Below are 16,557 nucleotides of genomic sequence, written 5' to 3'. Positions count from 1 at the left end.
CACACGCGCGCGCCCATCAGCACACACAGTTCAGTCCACTTCTGAATAGCAGGCAGCAGTCGTCGATGGCACACTGGACTGCAGCGGTGGTCCCGTTTCCACTCCACGTCGCTGCTGCCTGCTGCGATGACAGGTGCTGCAGCAGCTTCATACTGGAGCACTTTGAGGACCCGCCAGCAATCGATGGTGCGTCAGTGTGCTTGCACAATTCGTGTTGAGAATGTTGCCGATTTCTGATCGCGTTTCGGTTTGGAGAAGCGAGCGGGTTTGTGAGTACTGACTGAGATTTGCTGAGTGAATGGCAGTCCACAGCGTCGTCACCCGGCACCGCTCCCAAGGCCGATGCTGCGAAAAATCCACCAATTCATACAGATCAACCCATCGCAGGGCAAAACGCAGCAACGCCCGACGCTGCTGCCGCAGACGCTCAGCTGCAGCGAGTTTGGACGGTGCCGAATGCACTCTCGTTTGCTCGCTTGGTCTCGTCGCCAGTGATTCTCGTTTGCTTTGCAGGCAGTCAGTACCATGCTGCCGCGGGCTTGTTTGTGTTTGGAGCTGTTTCCGATTTGGTGAGCGCTTGTTTTGTTCTGTTTCGTCAGCTTGTTTTGTTTGTTTGTGTGTGTTTGGTGCCGTTGCTGGTCGCCTCATGACTCATCGCGCCATCCATTCCTTGACTTGATGCCCTCCAGCTCGACGGAATGATTGCCCGAGCCTTTCCTAGTCAGCGGTCGATGCTCGGAACCGCGCTCGATCCGCTGGCAGACAAGTTTTTCATGATTTGCAGTGCAGCTGCGCTTGCCTGGGTGGGGTCGATGCCATGTAAGGGTGCCGATGGAAGGCGCGCGCGTGACTCGATGGTTATGGATGCAAGCAATCCGATGCGATGCAAACTCTTCCCTACGGCTCATTTTTTCATTTGGTTGTGCATCTACAGTGCCGCTCGCAACGCTGGTCATTGCTCGTGATGTCAGTCTGATCACTGGGGCCAGCTACTACCGTTGGAAGACAACGGAACGACCTCGGGTAACTAATTGCGGTTTGCGAGGAGTTTAGTTTGTTGGGCTGCCTTTTTGGTTTTTAATTGCCGTTTTGCTTTTGGGGCGGGTGTTTGTTTTGGGCACGATCTAGACTTGGACGAAACTTTTGGATATTACTCAAGTGGCCACGGAGTTTATTCCGACTCGAATTAGCAAAGTACTGCTCTGTTGTGTTTGTAGGTTTAACGGCGCGCAACTCATCACATTCTGTGCTTTGCTGCAGCTTAACACGGCAGTGCAGTTCATCACCATCTTTTGCGCTGTTTTGACCTTTACACCATACTCGATCGTGAGCGCAACGACGTTGGACTGGATGTGGTAAGGATTTGAGTCAGACGAGCGCAGAGCTGGGGAGTCCTCCTCACTCGTCGGAATGTGTGTTGGACAGGTGGACAATGGCCTTCACCACGTTTGCATCAGGACTCAGCTATGTTGGGAACAACAATGCCGTCAAGCTGCTCAAAATTCCCCGTCGGTCGTAGCATTACATTTGATTGGGTGTGTGCTCAAAGATGAGGAATCAAAAATGTACATTTTTCAACGTAAAAAAATAAACGACAACAAAAAAGCAAAAGAATCATAGTACAAAAGCGCAACGGGAACAGACGCAGAGGGAAGATCGGAAGACAAGAAAGGGAGAGAGAGAGAGAGAAAAGGAAAAAGCAGCAAAAGAAAAATCGATTTTGAAGCGAGAACAGAAAAGCAAAAAAACAACACGAGCACAGACGGAAAAAAAAAAGTCGAAAACACTTGATTAGCAATGAGTTGAAAAGGCTAGACTTCAAAAAAAGAGGCTAGCAAAAGAAGGCAGTGAGACGTTACTCCATCTCGAACTGCAGCTCTTGGTCGTCAGAGGTATCACGGACGGGCTGCACGCGATGCTCTTGAGGCAACTGCGAATTGTGGTATGATGCTAGAGGTCGATGTAATTGCTGATGCGAGAGCCGTGATTGCTGCGAGCCAAAGTGGGCGAGGCCGCCGAGCGACGAGGTTGCATCGCACAGCTTTACCCGAACATGTCGGCCATCGCCAGTGTGGACGTACTGGCAGTGACCACAAATGGTGCGCACGCTTCGCAACGTTCGCTCGCAGAACTTGCAGCTTAGAATGCGATCGTCGTCGCGGGATCCTAGTGAGGGGCGTGGAGGCACGTCCTGCGGAGGCGAGGTGCGCAGTGGGAATTGCAACTTCACCTCTGCGTGCTTGCCCGTGTGGACAACGGCGGTGGTCGCGACGACGTTGTGCGCATAGTGCAAGTGTCCTGCGCCATGCTGGGGCTGGCGGTCGTGCGGGGCGGGCGGCAGCACATCGACCTGAGCGGGATGATTCGTTGACGAGGCGAATCCAAAGCGCGAGAACATGTTGACAGTCATAGAAGATGAATTCGGGGGGATACGGGTAGTGCCGGCGGTTGGTAAAAGTCCTTGGAAACGAGGAGGAGGGAGGAGGAAGTGGTGTGTGGAAAAATTGCAAAGGTGTGAAGGGCAAAACGGCCTTGTTTTGTGGCAGGTCCAGCTCGAGAACGGGCGATTGGGATGACAGATCGATGGACGATGAGGACAATGATGGATGCCTTGACAATCACGCAAAAGATCACGAATCGACGGAGAAGGATTCCCTGACGATGGACGGATGGACGGTTGCGAATTGACAATTGAAAAAAGAAAAAAAAAAAAAAAAAGAGGAATGAATGAATGAATAATAATAATAAGTGGTACCTGTATGGAAAGCAAACAACCCAAAAACAGCGAAACAAAGGTATTGTTGTTTAGCAAAATGCACGGCAACCAAAACAAAAACCCACCCTAACACCTTGGGACCAAAAGGATGTGTTTTGGTGATCTAGCGTCCCCCGATGGTGAGTGGGTGCACACGGGACGAGACGAGAGAGAAGGACAGAACAACGAGTGATTGAGAGAGCGATTGTGTACACAAAGAAAGGAGAGTGGATTTGAGGGTGATCAAGGAAAAAAATACCAAGCACGATGGGCACGGTTTTTTTTTTTTTTTTTTTTGGTTTAAATGTAAAAACGATAATTTGATGAGGATGTGCGTTATTCCCCACGGAGATTGCGCACACTACGAGCCCGTGACCCGATCGTCGTGAGGGAGGAAGAACATGACGAGTTCAACAGAGAGAGAGAATCACAAGAGAGAGAGAATCACAAGAGAGAGAGAGAGAGAGAACGGAAGTTGATCACAAATGTCAGTTGATCAAAGTCCGATGTGCACTCAGTCATTTGATTGGCGAGGGCTGCGGCGGGTCCATTCAAGATCACGAAAAAAACCCACCACAACAAGGCACGAAAATGGACAAAGTATGTGATAAGGAAACAAAAAACAAAACAACATCCGACACTCAAAAACAGAAGGGAAAGAAGGCGAAGCGGAAGATGATACGAGATAAAAAATACAGCAAAACCGAAAACATCCTGATTACGATTTTTTTTCTATTCTTTTGTGGGTTTTTCGTTTGGGGTGCGATTTTCGCTCTTTCCTCGGGTATTGTTGGGGAATGTTGGTCGGGCAACAACGCATTCGGTGAGGAAGAAGATCGGCTGAGGTCGAAGCCGCGATCGTCAGTCTCGCGCATTGCATTTTTGTGATTTTTTCGTGATTTTTTTTTTTTTTTTTTTTGCGACAGAGACAGAGATCGTGCCTATGCTCGCCTTGCTTGGCATCGGCAGCGGATCAAGCAACGCAACAACCCAACAGTGGGGAGGACGCGAGGGGAGCGACGGTTGGATCGGATCGGATCGCCATGCCATCGAAACGATGATTCATTGGCGCAGAGCAAAAGTGCAATACGTGATCAAACAATAAAAAAGCCGTGCCAAGAGCAAAGCACAAAAGTGGGAGATCGAAGCGCGAGGCTCGTGTCGTGTTTTGGGGGAGAAAACGGAGCTCTGTGGGCTTTAACCAGCGACTGTTGCTCTCTCTCTCTTTGCGGGTTTTGGGGAGCAGATAGGAAGCAGATGGGCACGCAGCGACGGGGCGATTGGAAGTGGCGCGACAAAAAACCAAACAAAGCAAAAACGAATGCAGATCCAACTCGGCATTCAGCGAGCATTGGGCAAATGACACCCAAGTCGCTGGCAAGGTGCCGATCTCGCTGATGGTGGTTGGGGATGGAAGTGGGGGTGGGGGAGAACGGAGGGGTCACACGAGGCCTGGCATGCAAGCAGGCCTTTTTGTTTGCAAAGCACGCGCACCAAAAAAAAAAAAAAAAAAAAAATTGCAATCAAGCAGTCGCGTCGGTGCAAGCGTGGCAAAAGAGCGATGGGCCCCCAGGCACACGCCACCCATCAGGGGATGGATGCACAACGTGCACAGCGACAGAACCGAGAGAAGACCGACGCAGAGGAGGGGGAGGTGGGGGGGAAACAAACGACGGGAGAGAGAGAGCGAAGTGGAGAAAATGCCGCGTGGAGCGAAACGAGCATTGCGCTCAGAAATGAGATTCGCCGCAGCGCGTACATCACGCGTCGTGGCCGTTGCGCAAGAATCGAGGGCGTCGTTTGCTTCGTTTGCAAGCCCTTCCGATTGCACGCGAGAAAGAGCGAGTGTAGGAGGAAAGAAGTGCGCGTTCAAAGCATTCAAAAAATTAAAAAAATGAAAAAAATTAAAAAATACCAACCTGAATTAAATTAAAAAAAAAAAAAAAAAAAAGACTGAAAAAATCCAAAAAATCCAAAAAATCCAAAAAATGCGAATGTTCAAAGAACCCCGAACGAAACGTTGAACTCGAGAGAAAAGACCGACGCTAGGAAATGAGAGACAAAGACGACCTTTGAAGAGCGGGAAATGACAGGGAGGTCAGCCGCGGGAGATGGATGGCAAAACGAACGGGGATGATCTGGCATTGCGTGGCCACCCAGCAATCAATCAAACACAAAGCTGAGTTTTTGGTTCGGCGGTCTGGCGTGGGGTTTTGATTGTGGATCACCCCTGCGAATCACCAGCAGAGCATTCTGGGGGGTTGTTAATTTAACAGCAGTAGAGCAGAAAGCATCGTCGTCTACAAAGCAGGAAATGCGGGCGTCCGAGGTAGAGCGCGAAAGGCCGTCGGGACGTTGTCGCTCGGCTGGTCGGAGCGAGGTTTATGGGGCCGGGCATTTTAATTTTGACAGCCAAAATTAGGCCACCCATGCGAAAAACAATATACAAGCATAACAATGCAAAACATCAAGGAACAATCACGCAAGGAACTATGTGCAACAAAAAAAAAAAAAAAAAAACCCGGAACAACAACACTCATCGACGAGGAGCGGGAGTCGTGTTGCGAGGCTTGCTCTGCGCAGGAACAAGACGCGAATGCTCTTCAAGGGCATCGGTGCTATATCGGTTGTAGACGACGCCGACGTGGGATGAGGGCACTCGCGAGTAGACAAACATGTTGAGCAACCCTTGCGACGGATTCGTAATGCCCTGCGAAAAACCAAAGCAAACCAGCACGTAAATAAACAACACCAAAAAACAGCATGAAAACACTCAGCCAAAGGGCAATTTCCGCTGACCTGAATCACCCAGAGAGCAAACAGTGAGTTGCCCGTCGTCGTCACGTCCGCGTACTCCATCACGCCATTCACAATCGACGGCATCCAGCACACGATAAACACAAACGAGATCTCGGCCATTTGCAGCAGCACTTGACGCGCGCGGTCTCGTGTTTGGGCCGTCACCTCGCCCTCGGCGCGAGCATTCCGTCGTCGGGCGACGTACGCCAAGCAAAACAAGGTTGGGTTGGCCAGGAGCACAAACAGCATTGGAATAAAGATGGCTAGGTAGCGTGCACGGAGCATGGTCTCGCTCGACTCGCATCTGCAAAACAAAGCGGGGTCAAAAGCGAACAAAAACTTGTGAGCGAAGAAAACGCCTCCCGCGCGCAACCAAAGCAGCACCACATCCTTGCACAACCCTTCAACATTTTCCGAAACCCCAACCCCCTCGCGACTTACGCAAAACCAGAGGACGCGTCAACAATGCCGTTGCCGATGGCGGTGAGCGCGAGCGCAGCAAGCCAGGAAATAACGTGAAACCACCACATGCGATGCTTGATGCCGGCAGTGTACAGCCATTGCTCGAGCGCAAACGAAAACGTCCAGAAGAAGGTCACGATGAAAAAGAAGGTAATGTAGACGTCGACGGAGATGCACAGCTCGGGGTAGGGTGGGCGTCCCTGCGGGTCGTCTTCACTGGCGCCGGCCGTGCGCGACAACGACAATATGGAGCGAACTATTACGCCAATGCATGCCATAAAGTCTGACAGAAATAGCCACGCTACAATGGTCGGCTGGAAGCGCCTCTCTTCGGCCGCACGCAATCTCGACAGGTAGAACTTGTCCTCGCGCAGGAGGCTGAACACGGACGCAGACGCGCTCGCCAGCGAACACACGAGGCACATTGCATTGAACACGTCCAGTTGCTCGTTCGGGAGTGTCTGCGAGCAGCAGAACGACGCCTGGTGCGGAGTCGCCATCTGGGATGTGGTTGCGCTCCTAAGCCGTTGTCGGCCTTTTTGGGTTGGGTTTGGCTGTGCTCGCGTGGGGGGGGGGGATTTGTTGCGATGCGCCCCGTTTCGGTCCTTTGAAGAGGCGGAAGTCAGAAGCACAGAAAGCAGAAGAGCTTGGTGAACGGACGATTGGGGGGACTGGTCGGGTGCAGCAGAACAGAAGGGCAAACTGGTGACAAACGCTTGGCGCGAATCTGCGGTCACAACTTTGGTGAAGCGACTGAGCTCGCATACACAGCAAAGCAAAACATGTCTCAAAAAAGGAATAGAAGTGATGATGGTTGGTGCATTGATGGAAGGTATTGTGAAAGGCGAAGGGGGGCGGGGGCGGGGTTTCCCCGACTCTCTCCTCCTGCCTCATTCTCATTCTCAGTCGAATAGAATCTCAATCAGATGTTGTAATGTTTCGTTTTTAGGTGAAAATAACAACGAAATTCGTATTGTCAATGCAAATAACAGCACACAGCCAACTCGTCAAGCTCGTTAGGAAGAGTTGGCGTTCTTTGTGCTACAGAACTGTCAAACACAGTCTCGTCTCACCCAGTGAGAGTCTCAACGCGCTCCCTCAACTTGGCGCCCGGGAACTTGATAAACAAGTTGTAGTATGTTTTGCTGCAGACGCATCCAGAAAAACAAGTCAGCGCTACAAGCAAACCACTCACACAAAGAAAAAAAAAAAGGTAGTTGTGCCCAAACGTACCTTGCAACGACAATCTCCATCGTCGCGGGATCGACACGAATTGGCCGCTCTAGGACCTTGACATCAAACTGCGTGGAAAAGCCGCGCTCAGCCATCACATCGAGAATCATGTCGACCATGGCACTGTCGCCCAAGCGAGGGTTCTCGCTGCGAATGAGCACCGATCCAGAAAAGGCGCTGCGGCGAATCAACGGCATAAACTCTCGGTCGATGAGTTTGATGCACTCGACGAATGTCTCGTTGTTTGTGGCCTGGTAGGTATCCAGCCGACGCACGAGCTGCTGTCGGGCGTTGATGGCAATGTCGGTCGCGAGCGGGAGCTGTTGCAGGCTGTCGTTTGTTTCTTGATCTGTCGAAGCAGATAGGGGGTGAGTGAAAATCGTGCAAGCCATCAAGTCGTTACAACAACAGCCTTGACTCACTCAATTCTTGGCTGCTTTGGTACTCGAATTGCTTGAGAATGCTGTGCTGCACGTTGGCGATGCTTCCCTGCGCGTTGATCAGGTAGAAGGCAAAGTGCTCGCGCATCGCCAGAAGCGTGTCGTAGTTTTGCTTGAAGACGCCGTATCGCTTGGCAATGAGCTGTCCAATGGCGCATGGCAATCAAAGTTTTAGTTTTGTTTTTTGTTGTTTTTCGGTGTTTGAAAATCTCACTCACCTTTTCGTCAAAGTCAGTGGCTCGTTCCTCAAGCGCAGTTCCATATCCAAAACACCAATCATCCACTTTCACAAACAGAAATGCTGGCACAAAACCAAAAAAAAAAACAAAAGGCACAAAACCAAAAAACACGTACACGCTGGTTGTGCTCTTTGACTTTTTGACCACGGGCAAGCTGCCGCTCCAAGGACTCCTTTTCAGAGACGTAGAGAATGGCAATGCGAAAGATGGGTCGCGGGAACTTGTACGCGAGTTCCGTGTTGAGGAATTGCTTGCGCAGGGCCATCATTTTGTCAAAGAGCAGCTTGATGCATTCCACCTGGACTGGAGTTCGCGGGAATCCGTCCACCACGGCACCAAGACGGTACTGGGGCTTGAGCAGTGTCCTGAAGAGGACTTCTACGACGTACTTGTCACCTGTGCGGGGACAATTGAGTGAGCTGTCAAATTCGATGCAAACGGTCAAAAACATTGCGGATGAACACTCAACTGATCATTTCGCCACGATCGATAATCGCTTGGAACTCGGGTCCGCGAAGCATGTCGCTGAGGACGATAGCGGGCGCCGAGATGCCTCTTGCGGAGAGAATGAACGGCGTGTTGGTCCCCTTGCCTACGAAAACAGTCAATGCATTATTAGGAGAGTGAGCGCCCAGCGGCTCTTCCAATGGAGACCATTTGGGCGATAGTTGCAGTACCTGAACCAGGGGCGCCGTTCAACCAAATAATTTCTTTGGGGAAGCTGGGCAACCAAGACAGAGCCCAAAAATGAATGACATTTGCGAAAATGTTTACGCGTGTCGCAGATGAATTCAGGCCCTTACCACATATTCTCGACCGTCATTTCAGCCTCAAGCTTCAGCCAGACCGTTTGAAAGATGACGGCCGGGTCTTTGATCTCGGGATCGGCGACTTCCGCGGTGGCAGGCGACGCCGGTTGTGGATCAGGGCTTGAGCCTCTGCAATGAACAGTTCAAACACAACGCCGCAGTACCCTTAGTCCCTCAATACCTCGATATACATTGGCTTCAGCAACTCTGATCTCCTACCCGGTTGGGACCTTGTCGAGAAAGTCGTCGACTGGCGTGTGGATGATTGGATTGGCAGTCTGGGGTGGTTCACCAGCAACAGCGGATGGAGTTCCAAGCGTGCTCAGTGCTCGCATGGGTGACATCCGAGCAGCAGCAGCAGCAGCAGCAGCAACTGATGACGGGATGGCGCGCATGTTGGTCCGAGCAGCGGTCGCAGGAGTGATGACTGGGATTGATGCTGGTAATGCAGATTGTCGCATTGGTGACGAAGGTGACGACGCCACCGCGTCCAGAGACAAGCCGCGCATGGGAGCAGCGCTACGACGAGCAATCGGATGACGCAGCAGCATCGGTGGAAGCGTCATCGGCAAGCACGTCTGGTTGCTCAGGTTGGCACAGATTGCAGCGCCAGATTGCTCAACCGCACAACGCGATGCGCAGCGACTCTGCCCGCCGCGCCAGAGGTTTCGCTGCTGCTGTTGCTGCTTGAGAAGGGCAGTTGCGGTGACGGCAGTGACGAGTCGGTTGCTGCACCGCGCTCGACCGTCAGTCAATACTCGAAGCATCTTCAAAATGGGATTTTTTGTGCTTCAAAAACAAAGGGTGACTGTCACTCTAAAGGTGGCCACATTACAAAACAAGACGAGTTGCTTCAAGAATAATGCCTTCGAGTTTGCACTGCTGTGCTGGAAGGAGGGGGAATCGGGGAATGGGGCTATTTCAACATAATTCTACCTTGTTCCTTTGAGCCCTCGAGCTGCATTTCCTCTGTGCCCACCGCCCCACACCCAACCCTCTCCACTCACTCACATTGTTAAAATCATACTCAATAAAAGCCGATTTGAACCCGCTGCGTTTATGTGCGACTTTTGTTTAAGATTATGAATCATTCGGCTAAAATCTTCGCTGCTTCTTCGTCCTTTGCTTTCATTCAGTTCTGCGACGCTTCACTTTCCGGCGTTTTATTCTTCTTCTTCTTTTTTTATTTTATTGTTATTCCTTTTTTTTTTTGTTTTTCAAATCACCAACATGGTGCGGCTGTCGTCGTTGCCACCGGGATTGCCGGCTGATCTTGCTGGCGTCGCTCCGTCCATGGCGACGGTTGCTGTGGCGCAGGACGCGCGGTACCTCCTCGACGCCTCGGGCAAGTCGGACTGCATCTACCTCCACATTAGCAATCTCGCCTACCCTGCCGCGCTGCTCTGCGACGACGGCATCAGCGCGGCAGACGCGGCCTCGTTCGCACTGTCGGCAAGCGCTTCCGGCACCGCAACTCCGACTGCGGCCGCCTCGCCTGCCCACGCCCAAGCCATGGCCTACGCGCAGCAACAGCAGCAGCAGCAGCAGCAGCAGCAACAACAACAACAACAACAGTCACCCCTCAGCAGCAGCATCAGCAGCAGTAATAATCGGCGACAGTCCATGTCGTCTGGATTGGCGTCCCCAGCAACACCGGCGTCGGCCAGCTCGCTGCACACGCAGTTCTCGTTCTCGCCCTCGCACCAGCAGCATCAGCATTACTCGTCGTCAGCATCCGTCTCCCAGCAGCAGCAGCAGCAGGGACCCCGTGGACTGCACACGTCTGCGTCGACGTCGGCGCTCTTCAACAACAGCAGCAGCGGCCCCGCTTCTTCGCCCCACCCGCACCCCACCGCGACGACGATGCTGCACCACAGCAGCAGCAGTGGCAGTGTGCAGCACTCTGATGCATCACGCCTGTCCCGCTCCCATCATCAGCACCCTCACCCTCACCCTCACCACCATCATCCTCATCATCATCATCTGCTTCATCACAATCAGACTCAGAGCGGCGGCCCAACAACCTCATCAATCAGCTCGCCCGCCACCCCGTCGTCCGCCGCATCGCACGCCGCAGCAGCACTCGCCATCGCTGCAGGAGGTCCCCACGGCCTTATTCCCGGCTCTGTGATGAGCAGTGGCAGCAGCAGTGGCAGTGGCAGCAGTGGCAGCAGTGGGAGCGCGAATTCGCACACTGCCGCAAAAGGCAATCTGGGCAGCAATGTGGCAGCAGCACATGGTGCACCACCGCCCTTCCTCATTCCCAATGCTGCTGCTGCTGCCTCTGCTGCTGCCACTGCTGCACCCCTTGCGAGCGGAGGGGAGCTTCCTGCTGCTGCAATGAGCGGCAGATTGTCCTTTTCGTCGTCGCCGTCGCCGTCGCATTCCTCGCATTCCTCGCAGGCTGGCAGCAGCATGGCCATGCATTCCAATAACAGTGGCAGCGGCAGTGGCAGCGCGAATGCATTGAACGGAAGCAATGGCAGCATTAACAGCGCGGGATTGCCGTCGTCAGTAATCCACAACAACAACAACAGCAGCAGCCATAACGTGCGCAAGGCAGTCCAGCGATCCGCGTCGCTGTCCCTGTCCACCATGTCGCGCGACTCGGGCATTGAAATTGTGCCGCACTTTCGTGGGAATGTCGGCAGCAGCAGCAGCAATTCGGGCAGCCAGGCGTCGCTCGTCTCGTCCATGACACGCGACTCGCGCGACTCGGCCATTGCCGCGTCGTCCACGTCCATCAACTCGATCTCGTCCGTCACCTCGAACGGGTCGCACGGCTCGTACTCGAACTTGCACCAGCATTTACAGCACCAATCCCTGCTTCAGCAGCAGACGCAGGCGTCCGCCCAAATGTCCTCGGGCCCGACTCGACAATCCTGCAACGAAGCGCTGCGTGCGCACGTCTTTATCGCCTCGGGCATGAGCCTCGGCGTCGAGGCCAAGAACGTCCATCGCGAAAAGTTCCTAGCCGAGCTCGACCTCTTTTGCGAGCTGGTTCGCGGCCACCGACCCAAACTCGCTCTGTTTGTCTACCACGGGCTTGCGTGCCATCTTCAGGGCGAAAACTACCTGCTGCCAGTGCACGTCAAGCCCTCGTCCTTGAGCGGCGGGCCCGAGGAGCTTGCCAAGGTGGCCATCCCGCTCGCCGACATTATCTCGCTGATTTCAGAGTCTGCCGGCCCCGACACGCAAACCGCCATCATCCTCGACGCGTGCTATGCCAGCAACCCGCTCAAGGTGGTGCCCGTTGGCATCCCGAGCCCGATGCCGAGTGAATCCTCGACGCCCACCTCGCCCGCGCCTCCAACTCCTCCAATCTCTGTGATGCGTCGTGCTTCCATCTCGCTTCAAGCAGCGCTCGGTGCTAAATCGGCAGGTCTGGCCGGGCTCGAGCCGCCGACTGCAGCGCTGTGTGCCATCAAGGCGCTCCCGCCGGGATTTTTGGTGGCCTTCTCTTCTCAGCCTCGCACGTCCGTTCCGCGCGGCTCGCTCTTCTACCCGACGGTACTCGCGCAGCAGCTCGGAAGCCCCGACAAGGGCATCGCCAAGGTGCTGTTTGACACGGCCGCCGTCGTCGCTGCCGACACGGAAGGCTTGCAGACGCCGTACATGGTGCACACCCTGTCCCAGGATGTCTGCCTTTGCCCGTCTGGCACTGGCAAGAGCGAGATGGTCAGCAGGGAGCTGCAAAAGTATCGCACGCGCACAGACAAGATGGCCCAGCTCGAGCAAATGATGCTGAAAATCTGCGACGGTGCCAACCGCAGCGTCACGCTGCGTAGTTCGCCTTCTTCACGCGGCTCGCTCATCAGCACTCGAAGCGTCCCGATCGACGAGGATGGCGTGCTTATGGGAAGCGGAGCGAGCACTCCCGAGCCGTTTGCATCACGCGCTTCCATGACCTCGATTCACTCCATGTCCGGCAGCACTGGCGCTTTGAACGCGTTCGGCGCGCCGGCCTCTTCTGGCGGCGGCGGCTCCTTTTCGCCAGCTGGCTCGCAGGCGTCGCTTCACCAAGAAGACACTGATATTGTGGATGAGCGAGCGGATGTTGCTGCGCGTGGTGGAGGCTTTATGCGTCGGATGTCGTCGTCGCGCCTTTCGCAGCGATTGCTGGCCCCGCTGCGTCGGTTTTCAGTGAGTGTCTCCAGCAGTCCGGACAAGGACAAAATGGATGCCAATGCCGCCGCCATGGCTGCTGCATCCGCTGCGCACGAGGACGAAGAAAAGAAGCGCAGAAAGTCGTTCAGTCGCGGGCGGAGCGCCAGTACGTCTCAGTTCCATGCTCGCTAGGCGTGAAGTCGTTCAAATTGTGTTTGTGCTTGTGTGTTGTTGTTGAACAAGTTTGTTTTTGACGTGTAGAAACGCTTTTTGCTGGATGTTGTTTTCGTCCCGTTTTTGTTTTGTTTTGTTCTGATTGACCACGCAGGTTCGTGGATTTTTTGTATGCTGTTGAAATGTTGATGAATCTAGAGATTATTGTTTTTTGTTGCATTGGAAGAACGTGTTGTGGTCAAACAGAATGAATAACCATGACATTATTATTATTGAAAGTTTGCAGCCACGCGTTAAGAATCATCGCCCACCTCCATGCCCGGCGCGCTCTTGAGCACTTCCAACAGCGCCGAAAGTGCCGAGACGGCCAGATCACGCGATTCGTCGTCTGAATCACGTTGCATGATATCTGTTTCAAAGAAATCAGGAGCAAAAGAAAAAAAAACCAGTTTCAGAATCACTTCTGCTGAACGCGTTCTCAACCAACTCGACAACTTACCAGCCAGCCAATTCTGCGTCTCGTACAAGTCCGTCCCCAAGTCAGCGACAAGGATGCTCGCTGGAACAGCCAGAAGAACCATGTTGACGCAAAACACCAGCGCACGACGAACGTAGGCATGCTCCGTCCCTCGCAGCGCCCAGACAAAAGCCATCAGCGCTCGAGCCATGGGCGGGGCGTCCGTGCAATTCGATGCACAGTGCATAATCACACCCAGTCCGTGGCAAAGGCGGCCAAGCACAAACACGCCTTCGTTGCCCAAAAGCCCAAACAAGTTGCCGCCAGTGTCGCTGTCAAACTTTTCCAGCAATGGGTAAAAGAACCAGCCAGCGACATTTTGGAGCCGATTTCGCCAGACAACCTTGCCAGCCGTGCGGGCATTCAGCGAGGCAGTGGAGGCGCGAACCACTTTGCCTGCAGCTACGAAAGACTGCGAATTGAGCGAATCTTGTGACACAGATGTGATCTGTGGTTGTTGCAGCGCGTCCCGGCCAAAGCCCCGCTTGGTCTGAGCTTGGGCAGTCTTGAGCTGGGCAGTCAAGGACTCGCGCGACAAAGGAGTCACCGCCATCTTGCCCATCGCCAACGCCTTCGCAGCGCTGCAGAGCACGTCCACAATGTCTGTGCGTTGGCTGAGCGTGTGGTTGCGCACATAGAACTGTGCAGAAAGGTACCGCGCGACGTCAGCAGGGGCGCGAACGCATGCAGCTACCATTCCACGCATGCGCAGCTCTTCAAACTTGGCAATGCTGTGCTCGTTGTGAAGGTAGAGCAGCATTTTGCAGATTTCAACGCTCACATCGTCTTGCTCCATGGGACTGGTAGTCAGAAGCGACTCGACAGCTTGCAGAGAGGCTTCCACGCGTGGTACATCGTCGCGTGCAATTAATCCTTGAGCGCAATCTCGCAAGAATTTGGGAGGCTTGACAGCCGCGCGAGGCTGGGGACGGTCTGCGATCGGAACGGACGGCGTCTGCCTTGGATTGGCCGTGTCGACTCGCTCGACGCGATCGGCTGGATCAACTAGTGCGTAAGGTACAAACTCGTCGTCGTCGAGATCGTTGGCAGAATCTGCGTCGTCGAGTGTTGGAGTTGCAGCAGCCAAGGAAGGGTCGGATGAAGTGTTTGGATTTGGCGTGCTGCTGAGCACTGTAATCATTCGTTTTTGAGCAGAATGCAAAGGTGTTGGTGTAGCGGTCGTGGCAGCAGCAGCAGCAGCAGCAGCAACAGTCGGCAAAGCCGCGACGGCAGAGCTTGGCACGAAAAGCCGGAACGAGGAAGCAATGTAGGAAGTAGGCAGCGTAGGAGCAAGATGCGACGAAATCTCGCTGAATTGTAAGGCGTCAGGCTCTGGCAGTTTGGCGACAACATCCTTTGAAGCAACCGGCTGCGCCAACGAACGCAGCAAGATCGAAAGCTCGTCGTCGGCTTGCTGGAAGGAAAGAGGCTTGTCTGTCGATGCCAGGCGCGCGGCAAAACACTCTGCTGTGATCATGCCGAGCTGTCGAACCCGAATGAGCGGGCTCTCGAGGTGAGTCTGCACCGAGCCCACCAGCGACGCCAAAATTTCCGAGGCCAGCGGTTTTACGATCGCATCAGAAAGCCGAGCTAGGCACAGTAGCAATACTTGCGAAAGCTGCAAGTGTTGGTCGTACGCAGAGCGCTTGACAGTGGCTGGCATGCCCCAGTACGTCAGGAGGCGGCGGGTGAGGGGCAGCAAGGGCTGGCTCTTGACGCAAGCAACAGCGTCGAGCAGAACCGTCAATGCGGGTACGCTCAGAGGCTGGTGTCCCATCAAACACCGTTCGACAATAATATAGTGCAGCGACGCGTCTAGAATGGTCGCATTCGGCAACGTCCAACAGTTGGAGAGTTGCGAGGCGAGAAGCGCGGACAGGCAAGGCAGAGCTTTGACGCCAGGAAGCACCGTTTCATCGGCGCATAGTAGCCAGGCATAGACACACGCGCTTACTAAGGCGTCATCGACGGGGCGGAAAAAGCGAGCAGTAAGCGTTTGCAGTTGCGCAAATTCAGTGGAAGTGGCGGCACTTTGCTGCAAGGCGATGGAAAAGAACAATGTAAAGACTGGAGCGACGCGCGGGCACAAGCGACGAAAGTGTCCGAGTTTGCCAAGTCTTGAGAATAGCTCGACCACCAGATTAATCGTACTCAAAGTCGGAACGAACGCATCTGGTCGGCGGAGTTGGGCGAGCCAATCCTGAAAGGCGGGTTTCTGAAGGGCGAGCTTTTCCACGCTTGCACGCAGCGTTTGCAGACCTGCCGCAGTAACAACGGGCAGAATGACTGCCTCTAACAAGTGGTTGATGTAGGCGTCGGTGGAGGCGAGAATTTGAGGAAGTTCAACCCGGCCACGGACTGCGTTCGCGACCCGGTCGGGCAACGACACGATTAACGTAAGCAAGTGCCGATTGGCATTCAGCTGCTGGGTGCTTGCGACAGAGGGCGATGGCGATGGCGCTGGCGCGTCAACCACGGTGAATGCAAGGGCGAGCGCAGAGGCGGTGATTCGCGAGCGCACCGTGTCATCCAGGAGGGCCAATGCAAACCCAATGGATTCAGAATGACTTGCTTCTACGGATGATCGACCCAGCGAGTCGACGAGCAGCAGCAGGAGATCGGGCAACGGTACGCATTGCAACCGAGCGGCCAGCGCTTGGAGGGTCGATCCCGCCGCCACCTGCGCGTGCTGGCGTCCCAGATGCGTCAGAAGCCTCCGTACGCGTCGTGGAGATCCAGAGCAGAGGAGCAGCCGCGCGAGTGCGGTGGCTGACCCTGGCTGCGACGACTCTGGTCGCGACATCCAGCGCGCGAGGCAGTCTGTCATTGCCGCGGCAACTCCTCCTCCGTCAGCGTCGGCTTCGGCTACAGCTTCAGGGTTGCTCGAGTGAATGTCCAATAGCAATGGCGACGATGACGCTGCTCGGCCAGTCTGCTCATCTTGCAAAAGCGCCTCGAGCTCGTCCAACTGAGCAGCGCGAGACATTGAAGGCAAGAAAGGCAAGACTGAGCTGAGAAGTTC

The 16,557-nt window shown here is 54.3% G+C and overlaps 6 protein-coding genes across 6 annotated transcripts; 2 read left to right on the top strand and 4 right to left on the bottom strand.

The window, feature by feature from the left end:
- On the top strand, positions 1-1,611 carry CAOG_02651 (hypothetical protein). The gene is made up of 7 exons (XM_004349351.2): positions 1-186; positions 306-569; positions 690-819; positions 935-1,023; positions 1,129-1,194; positions 1,261-1,355; positions 1,426-1,611. The coding sequence occupies exons 1-7, from the start codon at positions 127-129 to the stop codon at positions 1,517-1,519; spliced, it is 798 nt and encodes a 265-aa protein (XP_004349401.2). The 5' UTR covers positions 1-126; the 3' UTR covers positions 1,520-1,611.
- Positions 1,554-2,761, bottom strand: CAOG_02650 (hypothetical protein). Its single transcript, XM_004349350.2, has one exon. The coding sequence runs from the start codon at positions 2,408-2,410 to the stop codon at positions 1,856-1,858; it is 555 nt and encodes a 184-aa protein (XP_004349400.1). The 5' UTR covers positions 2,411-2,761; the 3' UTR covers positions 1,554-1,855.
- A 2,322-nt stretch (positions 2,762-5,083) lies between these two features.
- CAOG_02649 (hypothetical protein) lies at positions 5,084-6,761 on the bottom strand. Its single transcript, XM_004349349.2, has 3 exons — positions 5,996-6,761; positions 5,555-5,858; positions 5,084-5,465 (listed from the first exon to the last, which is right to left on the bottom strand). The coding sequence occupies exons 1-3, from the start codon at positions 6,514-6,516 to the stop codon at positions 5,292-5,294; spliced, it is 999 nt and encodes a 332-aa protein (XP_004349399.1). The 5' UTR covers positions 6,517-6,761; the 3' UTR covers positions 5,084-5,291.
- A 324-nt stretch (positions 6,762-7,085) lies between these two features.
- CAOG_02648 (adenylate kinase) lies at positions 7,086-9,132 on the bottom strand (the record flags this gene model as incomplete). The annotated part of the gene is made up of 8 exons (XM_004349348.1): positions 7,086-7,161; positions 7,250-7,598; positions 7,672-7,831; positions 8,044-8,324; positions 8,398-8,520; positions 8,606-8,649; positions 8,732-8,866; positions 8,957-9,132. 8 exons carry the CDS (start codon positions 9,130-9,132, stop codon positions 7,086-7,088), a joined length of 1,344 nt encoding a protein of 447 aa, XP_004349398.1.
- An 824-nt stretch (positions 9,133-9,956) lies between these two features.
- CAOG_02647 (hypothetical protein) lies at positions 9,957-13,281 on the top strand. The gene has a single exon (XM_004349347.2). The coding sequence runs from the start codon at positions 9,968-9,970 to the stop codon at positions 13,034-13,036; it is 3,069 nt and encodes a 1,022-aa protein (XP_004349397.1). The 5' UTR covers positions 9,957-9,967; the 3' UTR covers positions 13,037-13,281.
- CAOG_02646 (hypothetical protein) lies at positions 13,275-16,529 on the bottom strand. The gene is made up of 2 exons (XM_004349346.2): positions 13,518-16,529; positions 13,275-13,427 (listed from the first exon to the last, which is right to left on the bottom strand). The coding sequence occupies exons 1-2, from the start codon at positions 16,519-16,521 to the stop codon at positions 13,312-13,314; spliced, it is 3,120 nt and encodes a 1,039-aa protein (XP_004349396.1). The 5' UTR covers positions 16,522-16,529; the 3' UTR covers positions 13,275-13,311.
- Positions 16,530-16,557: the final 28 nt, after the last annotated feature.

The sequence above is a fragment of the Capsaspora owczarzaki genome (genome assembly GCF_000151315.2).
Source record: "Capsaspora owczarzaki ATCC 30864 unplaced genomic scaffold supercont2.3, whole genome shotgun sequence".
Lineage (NCBI taxonomy): Eukaryota > Filasterea > Ministeriida > Capsasporidae > Capsaspora > Capsaspora owczarzaki.
This window is presented reverse-complemented; position numbering and strand designations above follow the sequence as displayed.

Bases quoted from the DNA above. Each gene is read 5' to 3' on its own strand.
- CAOG_02651 (XM_004349351.2), top strand. From the start codon at position 127: ATGACAGGTGCTGCAGCAGCTTCATACTGGAGCACTTTGAGGACCCGC. The intron at 1,024-1,128 runs GTAACTAATTGC...GGCACGATCTAG, and splicing joins AGACAACGGAACGACCTCGG to ACTTGGACGAAACTTTTGGA. The intron at 1,356-1,425 runs GTAAGGATTTGA...TGTGTTGGACAG, and splicing joins ACGACGTTGGACTGGATGTG to GTGGACAATGGCCTTCACCA.
- CAOG_02650 (XM_004349350.2), bottom strand. From the start codon at position 2,410: ATGACTGTCAACATGTTCTCGCGCTTTGGATTCGCCTCGTCAACGAAT.
- CAOG_02649 (XM_004349349.2), bottom strand. From the start codon at position 6,516: ATGGCGACTCCGCACCAGGCGTCGTTCTGCTGCTCGCAGACACTCCCG. The intron at 5,859-5,995 runs GTAAGTCGCGAG...TTTGTTTTGCAG, and splicing joins GACGCGTCCTCTGGTTTTGC to ATGCGAGTCGAGCGAGACCA. The intron at 5,466-5,554 runs GTCAGCGGAAAT...GGTTTTTCGCAG, and splicing joins TTGCTCTCTGGGTGATTCAG to GGCATTACGAATCCGTCGCA.
- CAOG_02647 (XM_004349347.2), top strand. From the start codon at position 9,968: ATGGTGCGGCTGTCGTCGTTGCCACCGGGATTGCCGGCTGATCTTGCT.
- CAOG_02646 (XM_004349346.2), bottom strand. From the start codon at position 16,521: ATGTCTCGCGCTGCTCAGTTGGACGAGCTCGAGGCGCTTTTGCAAGAT. The intron at 13,428-13,517 runs GTAAGTTGTCGA...TCTTTGAAACAG, and splicing joins GACGCAGAATTGGCTGGCTG to ATATCATGCAACGTGATTCA.